This window comes from Balaenoptera ricei, chromosome 1, assembly GCF_028023285.1.
Source record: "Balaenoptera ricei isolate mBalRic1 chromosome 1, mBalRic1.hap2, whole genome shotgun sequence".
Taxonomy (NCBI): Eukaryota; Metazoa; Chordata; class Mammalia; order Artiodactyla; family Balaenopteridae; genus Balaenoptera; species Balaenoptera ricei.
In genome coordinates, this window is record NC_082639.1 from 115,120,162 (window position 1) to 115,129,229 (window position 9,068).

At 43.5% G+C, this 9,068-nt stretch overlaps 1 protein-coding gene across 1 annotated transcript; it reads right to left on the minus strand.

Annotated features, from left to right (window-relative positions):
* Positions 1–600: 600 nt before the first annotated feature.
* Positions 601–4,410, minus strand: CD5L (CD5 molecule like). Its single transcript, XM_059922419.1, has 5 exons — positions 4,101–4,410; positions 2,928–3,245; positions 2,074–2,394; positions 994–1,055; positions 601–846 (listed from the first exon to the last, which is right to left on the minus strand). The coding sequence occupies exons 1-5, from the start codon at positions 4,408–4,410 to the stop codon at positions 601–603; spliced, it is 1,257 nt and encodes a 418-aa protein (XP_059778402.1).
* Positions 4,411–9,068: the final 4,658 nt, after the last annotated feature.

The window sequence follows — 9,068 nt, forward strand, 5'->3', positions numbered from 1 at the left end:
TTAAAATGATATCATCTGGTTGGCATGAGGCATGAGTCTGGACCTCCCTAAACTCTTTCTGCATCTCTTCCTTTCCTTTCTCCTAGTGGCAGCTCCATAGCCAATACATTTTTCCTTGGAAAAATTAGAGTGAATTTGTGAGATTCTTCTTGTTCAATGTACACCATGTTGGCAAGATGTATATGGATGGTCAACAAAGATATTTTATTATGGGCATTCAGGGAGTGTGATATTTTTTTCCAAGTGTCGTGAAAAGGTCTAGGATTACAGGATACTGCACTGCTCTTGAAAGAATGGTCTACTTTCGTCAAAGAATAGGAGAATATTCAGATGTTAATTGTTGTGATCACCTGAAGGTTAAGAAAAAGCGTTCAAAAAGACTCTAAGCTTTCCCCCAACTTTCATGTAATTGTTAACCCATATTCCCCTTCAAATGTTCTTTTGTTGTCTCATTCCTTTCATGTTCTTTACAGACATAGATCTTGTCTTGAAAAGGGCCTGTGGTGGTCAAAGTAACAGGCCTGGGGATGCCAGGCTGGTTGAGAAGAAGCAGGAGAGGCCAGAACCAATGCCAAAGGGTCAGCAGTGAGGAGAGGGCGACTAGGAGCTCATCTTCCCCAGCAAGAGAGAATTCAACAGCTCATATCTCCAGGCGATGATAGGGGTGCTTGGCTCTGAGAGCAAAGTATAAGCAGAGTGTTCAGATTCCTGCTGAGGGGCTGAGGGAGTGGTAGCTAAGCCTACAGGCTCAGTGCTCATGCCAGGCCATTCTGGCCCAGGAGAAAGCAAAAGACACTCAGGGCCTGCAGGGATCAGGTCAAGCATCAAGAAGGCCAGGCTACAGTTCTGTAAAGAGAAGAAGAATGTACAGTAAGGATGGGGACATGCCAAGAGGGGATTATTTCATTCAGACACAAAGAGGCCAAGAAAGAAGACTGGGTTCCAGAATAGGAAACAGAGACCCTCCCAGACCTAATCACACACATATCTCACACTGATGTGAACCATGTCAGAATCTGGTACAGTGCCCCAGGCACTTAATTCAACCAGCTCCCCTATGAGTCACAAACAGTATTCATATATATTAACACTTCTCACCCTCACACAATCACAAAACTCTTCAAGAGGAATGGGACAAGTGTCTCCCTTTTTACCAGTGAAAATACTGAGGTCTTGAGTAGTTAAAAGTGACTATCTAAGATTAACTAGCCTCAGAATGGCAACAGCAAGGCTCAAACCCTAGTCTTCTGTCACTAAAGCCTTCCTTTTCTGGGCACTAGCTGCTCTTCATATCTTTGGTCCACTATCAGCTCTTACCCAGTTCCATAGCTGAGTATTTAACCAGGCATCCCTGCACGCCAGTTTCTCACCCTGATTAAAAAGCTGGGCTTCAGAACTGTGACTCTCTTGAGTCAGTCACCCAAGGGCTATGCTTGCATTTCCTGACTCATATCGCGTCAGGATTTCTTCCTTCACTCCCCCATAGAGGTCTACAGTTCAAGGTTAGTATCCCAGCTTCTCTAGAAAGACACTCATGGGCATTCCCAAAGAGCCCCCTACCACAGCCCTATTCCCACAGGTTAACTTAATATCTGGGGAGTGACAATAGGTAGAATGAGATGGGACCATTTTCTATAATTTAAACTAAGAGTTTGAGGACTGAGGTCATCTAAGACAACTAATCCTGAGCTAAGAGTCAATACTGGTCATTTTAGTTCTGCCCTATCATTTGAAAACAATTTTTATGATTTTGGAAAGTTACTTATTGACTGACTCTTACTTTCTTCATGTTTAATATAAAGGTGTTAATTCAATAATTTTCAAAATGCTTTTTGTTCTCACATTCAATAACTGTATGGTATGGGTTTTTTTAGTATTATTATTATTATCATTCTATTCACTACTAGAATGTCTCAATTAAATTCCTTGAAGAACACATAAAGTAGGTGACTATTATGGGCAGCAGTTGTACGGCACTGGTAGAATAACCCTTATCCTCAGAGTTCACCCCCACCACCCCCTTCTTCACCTCCCTCAATGTCAGTCCCCTTGGGTTCCATCTACAGGACTTACCTAAGCAGGTCATGGCCACATCTTCCTTGTGGTTGCAGTTGTGATACCCCCAGAACCTGTGCCGACACTGCTCCAGGGACTGCTCCTTCCCTGAGCAATGAACATCATCTAGCCAGATGCGGCCAGCTCCAAGGCCAAAGTTTCTCCGGGCTTTGGCAGATAGAAAGATTGACTCCCCACAGCCCAGTTGCTTGCACACCACCTGTTCCTCATTTTCTCCCCAGCCATCATCACAGACAGAGCCCCATTCACCCTTGTGCAGCACCTCCAGTCTCCCAGAGCAGCGGGAGTCTCCTCCTACCAGCCTCAAGTCAAAGGGATCTGCAGGGTCAGGGGATGGAGAGAGGCATGGAAAGAAGAAAAAATAACATCATCTACATCCTCATTCAAACCCCATCAGCACTTTTGAAACTCTTCACCTGTGTTTCTGTGATTATAGCCCTAGCTCTAGGTTCCAATCCATGTGGCCCAGGACTGTTTCCTTAACTAAGATCTTTTCACTTTCCTATCTATTTTATAAAAGTCTAATATTTATGAATGACTTTCTAGTAGCTTTTTAAAATTGAAGACTTCAACAAGTACATGGAATTGTGTGTCCTTTTCCTATTATATAGAATTCAATATAATAATAGTTCATATTAATATATTGCTTAATATCATTTAAAGCATTTTCATATACAAAGACAAGTATCATTATCTCCATTTTAAAAACAAGACAATTGATGGGCAGCACAATTAAATAACTTTGCCATGGTTATGTGATGCATGAGGAGTTCTCTGTAAACATTGGTTGAATAGAATTCCATTTAATCAAATTCATGAATGAACCTAGTTGCTGGACTTATAGGCATTACCTTCACATTCAACCCATGTGTCCTCATCATGGGTGCAGTTATTCTTCCCCCAGAGCCCAGAAGAGCAATCCTGAAGGTTTCCTTCTTGTCCTGAGCATGACACCTCACTCAGCCAGATGGGCCCTTGGCCCTGGGTATCCTTGTTGCAGGATCTTTGGGTCAGTATGGCCCTCCCACACCCCAGCTGCCGGCACACCACCTTCGCGGCTGAGAGATTCCAGCCTGCTTTGCACACGGTGCCCCATTGCTGTTGGTGCTTCACCTCCACTCGCCCTTTGCAGTGATCAGGGCCACCAACCAGCCGCACAGTCTCTGGAACTGTGGGAAAAGAAAGATGAAGCATCTGCTCTTTGTAAGAACACATCCTTCCCAGAAAAGGGGGCTCCTAACACTGAATTTTTCTAAGAAATAAGAATGAGACCTCAGCATCAGGGTGCAAGCATTTAGTGATTGTTTCTCTGATAACGAACTGTGGGGTAACAAAGAGAAGACATGAACTAGTCCCTTAGCCAAATCACAGTCTAATGGAGGAGGAGATAGACACACAGAGAGAAATTATTAATACATAGAAAGCAAATATATGAATGGAACAAAGGAATACAACAACAAAAACAATTATATATATATATATATTCACATATATATGTATGTATGTGTATATATATATGTATATATATGTGTGTGTGTGTGTATATATATATATATATATATATATATATATATATATATATATACACACACACACACACACATAGTTGTTGTGTGTTGGTTTCCTATGAGCGTCTCCTGTCTACCTAGCAAGATGGTGGAATCCTTGAGAACTGAAAAAGCATACATTATACTTTGGGAGCTCATTTCTTCCCCATAACTCCACCTGAGCTCTAGATACAAATGTTTAGTGGTTGTTGGATCTGTGCATGTTTGTGTGTGTGAAGAAGAGAAACAGGTTCTCATATAGATTGAAACTAAGAGAAAATCATTAGTTCAACCAAGGATGAGTAGCAATTCTAGCTGAGGATAATGTTTGTCTCCAGGGTCCACAATTGAGGAAGTGTAAGATGTGAAGGACAAGGATCCAGTTAGCCATTAGTTCATGGTGGAGAATAAGGACAAAGAGTGGTCATGTGGGGTGTGGGCAGCTGGCACACAGTCCTTGAGCCCTGCCATACTTACTTTCACACTTCGCCCCTGCATCCTCACTGTGGGAGCAATCAAAAACATCTTCCTCTTGCTCACAATGAATCAGTTCACTTTCCATCCCACTGCAGCTGACCCCTTGGATGAGGACTTTTTGGTCTTTTTCTGCCAATGGCTTATATAAAGTACCACTGGGTGTCCCTGTGGCTGCTCCACAGCCCAGCTCCCGGCACACCACTTCCACATCTTTCATGTCCCAGCCGTCATCACACACGGTGCCCCACTGGCCGTCCCGTTCCACTTCCACCCGCCCTTCACAGCGATGGCGACCTCCCACCAGTCGCATTCTGGATGAAGACTCTGCAAAGAAATGAGATATTGGCTGGAGATCTGGGAGGAGCCCAGAGAGTACTCAGGCACGTATGCAGTCTTCTTAGAACTCTTCCACCACTTCTAGTGTGTGGAAAATTGAGGGATGAAAAACGAGGGGCCAAAAGGGAAGAGGAGGAAGAGGAGCTTCAGGACTCCATCTCTGAGTTCTAGTCCTGCTACACTCTTAATTGTACCCTACCAAGAAACTCCACTTTAAGACACCTAGATATGACTGCTAGTTTTCGAAAACCAGCAGTCATATCTAGGTGTTTGAAGGTTAAGAGAAAGAGGTTCGTTGAGCATCCAGCAGAGTTTTTGGAATCTCTGGTGGTCAGGATCAGAAGGACCTATAGAGATCATCAAGTCTACCCCACCATTTCACTGATGAAGAAAATGATCCTCATGAAATTCAAGGTCATATGGTCACACTGTCAAATAGTGGAAACCCCGGGTCAGAACAGGAGTGTAGAGATGATATCTGTTTTTGTTCTTTCTTCCTCATGACTCTGTCTCCCCCCATGGCAGCTAGATTGAGACAAGGTGTCTGGAAATAATTTGGGCTGAACAACCTGACTGTCTCTCCCAGTATCAGTGATCCACCCCCACTGATCCTTGCTACTTCTATGACATTTTCCCATGTCCAAGAACCCAGCTCAGAAGAAATACAGAGAGTACTGGGCAAAGGAAGAGTCAGAGCCTCAGAGTCTCAGGGCCCCAAAACTGAGTCTAGAGGATTCTAGAGGTTGGGAGTAGGAGATAGGCTTCACAGAGTCTGCAGATAAGTTCTGAGGAACCCAGGACTTGTTTCTGCTTCTTGACTACAACCGTGAGGTAGAAAAGACTAATAGAAATTCTTTCCCTTCTACTAAGACTTAGATGTGGAGTAGAGATGGTTGTGGGAGGGAGACCAGGGAAGAGCCCATTAGGAAACAAACGTCTGGATACTACATTCCAGGTATTGTTTTATGAAGTCAGAGAATAGTGATGACAAAATAGTTAGCATTGTTGCCCTCAAAGAGATTATATTTAATAGGCTTGAGGCAATCCCGCCAAGTCCTCTCAGCCCCAGAGTGATAGAGTGATAAAGAAAACCTAAAGTTTGTTCATTTGTTTTTGTTCTCCTTTTCTTCCATAATTTCTTGAGGGAAGCAATATGAAGAATGGAGGTTAGAGATAGAAATTAAAATAAAACTATAAAAAACTAAGAAAAGTCTCCATTTTTGCACACCAAAGTTTAAGGCATATATATCTGAGTACAAATATAATTCAAGAAGAGTCATCTAGAAATAACTTTTGGGTCATTGTAACTAAGATTAGAGCTTGGATAGGCATTATTGTGTACTCCAGCAAATATTAGCTATCAGAATCATGCATAGGTTATTTCATTTTATTTTGAATGATAAAACTCTGGTTTTAAATCAGTTTTCATTTTCATGAAGTGGAGGACTAGAACACCTCCTAAGAAAGAAGAAATATGTCTTTAAAAAGAGACAGAGAGACAGTGAGAGAGAGAGAGAGAGAAACACAGAATAAGTATAAAAGAAATCCAGGGGCTTCCCTGGTGGAGCAGTGGTTGAGAATCTGCCTGCCAATGCAAGCGACACGGGTTCGAGCCCTGATCTGGGAAGATCCCACATGCCGCGGAGCAACTAGGCCCGTGAGCCACAGCTACTGAGCCTGCGCATCTGGAGCCTGTGCTCCGCAACAAGAGAGGCCGCGATAGTGAGAGGCCCGCGCACCGCGATGAAGAGTGGCCCCCGCCTGCCACAACTAGAGAAAGCCCTCGCACAGAAACGAAGACCCAACACAGCCAAAAATAAATAAATAAATAAATTTAAAACCACTGCCTCTTCCCTTACACCATGATGCAGTCACATTAAAAAAAAAAAAGAAAAGAAAAAGAAATCCAGCTTGAGGGGAGAAAAGGTGTGAGAAAAGATTTGAAAGCTAGAGAGAAGAACAGAGGGGCTCGTCAGTGCAGTGTGTCCTAGGCAGTGTTTTAGCTTACTTAATTAGCTGAGGTCTTGAAAGAGGGACCCAGGGATGGAGGAGCAACATCTTAGGATGTGAGAAGGCTATAAAGAGAGCAGGTGTCTCCCGGCACTTGCAGTAAGGGATAGCCCTGGAGGCCAGAGAAGAAAGACCAAGTAATCTGAGTATTGGACTGAGACCCAGAAGCAGCACTCCTTTAAGGAATCAAACTGCATCCCTCAGGGTGTAAAATCCTCCACATTCATAGTGGAGTTTGTAGCTGCCCCTCTCTGGTAAAGCCTCTACTATCAAGAGAAAGACTAGGGCTTCCCTGGTGGCGCAGTGGTTAAGAATCTGCATGCCAATGCAGGGGACACGGGTTCGAGCCCTGGTCCGGGAAGATCCCACATGCCATGGAGCAACTAAGCCCGTGAGCCACAACTACTGAAGCCCACATGCCACAACTACTGAAGCCCGTGTGCCTAGAGCCCATGCTCCGCAACAAGAGAAGCCACCGCAATGAGAAGCCCGCGTGCTGCAAAGAAGAGTAGCCCCCGCTCGCCACAACTAGAGAAAGCCTGTGCGCAGCAACGAAGACCCAACGCAGCCAAAATTAAATAAATAATTTTTTTAAAAAAAGAGAAAGACTAGGTTTAAGGGATAATGTCATAGAAACTCATAATCAACAACCAATCCCCTTGATTTTGGACCATCAGAGCCTTCCTCTTCCACAGACTAATTCTCTCTTTGCAGCCCCTTTCTCTCCTCAGTTGAGCTGTTTGTGCTCTGCCCAAAGACTCCTCACAGAAATGGCCAGTGGTGGCTGAAATCCAGCCTGCACTCTGCTGGTGAAGCCATATGCTGCACAGAAGCGGATGCATTTCTAGTTCAATGGTACCATTAAAGCTGGCAGAGAGAACTGGAAATGGTAGAATTCAGCAGGGCAAAAGGAAGTTTGTTTCCCAGGGGGTGAGGTGTCTTCTGAGCCTGAAACAAAGCCATCTGCTACTTAGAGGTGGCCGAGAGCCTTGGGTCACAGAAGCCAAGTGGAGAGGAATCTTCTTGCAAAATAAACCACCCAACTTTTTTCTTATGTGGATATCTACCCACATGAGACTGAGTGGGTGGGTTGGGAAACCAGAAAGGAAATCTACTTGGGCTGTTTTGAACCAGAGGCTCTCTCCATGGCCCAGAGAAGTTTCAGAATTTCCACTCTCCAGAGCCTAAAGTCCTCCCTCTTAGGAACCCAAAAATCTTACCTAAGAGGCCAAGTCCATTGCAAAAGGCTGAGGAAAAAAGAGAGAAGTGAATGAGATCATGTAGTCAATTTCCAACACTTTGTTCAAAAACGCAACTCTAGAAAGCCTTTGCCAAACTTTGTGGGACAGATAGAGTGGTAGATATGCAGCCTCCAAAGTTAGTCCTTGTTGGGACCTTCTCTTCCTGGAATGAGCAGTCTCAAAGGACACATGAGCACTGAGTAGGAACCACAAAACCAGTTCTACCATAGCTAATTGACCCGTCATGTTCCCTTTACATCTGATGTTGGCTCTACCCCAGGCATGGATAGATATGGTTTTCTATTCTAGTCAATTAGACTGATTGGTGATTACCACCTACAGTAAAAGTGTGGTGATGCAGCATCTGGGCTCAAAAGGAAAGCATGCTGGAGGCCTCTGGGCAGACACACTGGTTGGGGAAGATAAAAATGTCATGGGAGGCAGCACAAAGCATAGGGAGAAATGGCAGGATATATCTGTGTTCACTGACACTGCATTTAGACCAGGGTCAGAAAACTTCTTCTGGAAAGGGCCAGATTGTAAATATTTTAGGCTTTGTGGGCCATATAGTCTGTTCTAACTACTCGACTCTGTCATTGTAGCATGATTGCAGCCATATATATATAAATGAATGAGCATGGCCGTGTTCCAATAAAACTTTATTTGTGGACAATGAAATTTAGATTTTATGTCATTTTCATGTGTCACAAAATATTATTCTTCTTTTGATTTTTTTCCACCATTTACAAATGTAAAATCCATTCTTAGTTTGCAGTCTGTAGTTTGCTGAACCCTGATTAATAGGTCAGAAACAGTCCTATGTTGAGTTCCAAACTTCCAGGTTTAAGCACCAGCACATCTTTGAACCATCAGAGTTTCTTCCTACAGGATATCTACATGATCAGACTCTTCTATTCATTAGACTCCCTCCTAATGCTGTAGAGAGAGTCCTGAACACCGCTGAGTGTCAGTGGCCTTTGAACTGCAGAACTCATCATTCCCAACACCCGCCTGCCATCCCATCTTATAGGATCTTTCTGAAGGAGTTAATATCTTTGGACTTCCAGCCTAGAGCCTTTTAGGTAAATCTATGTATTTCATTGGCTTGTCCTGGAATATTTTCTTCCAAATACTTGCTTTCCAAATAATTTCTTAATAACCCCATGTCCTTAGTTTTCAGGATATGGCCACTCCCACACTCAATGAGACCTTGTGTGTAATTGTCTAAAACTCAAAATTATATTATACATAACACCCTACATGTCTAATAAAGAACACAAAACATGTGTACATGCAAAGGAAACTGAATGTGATGAACCTGATATGTAGGTGTGAAAGCGACATAGCCCAAAAGTGACTTGAATACTCTGTAGCAGGGTCG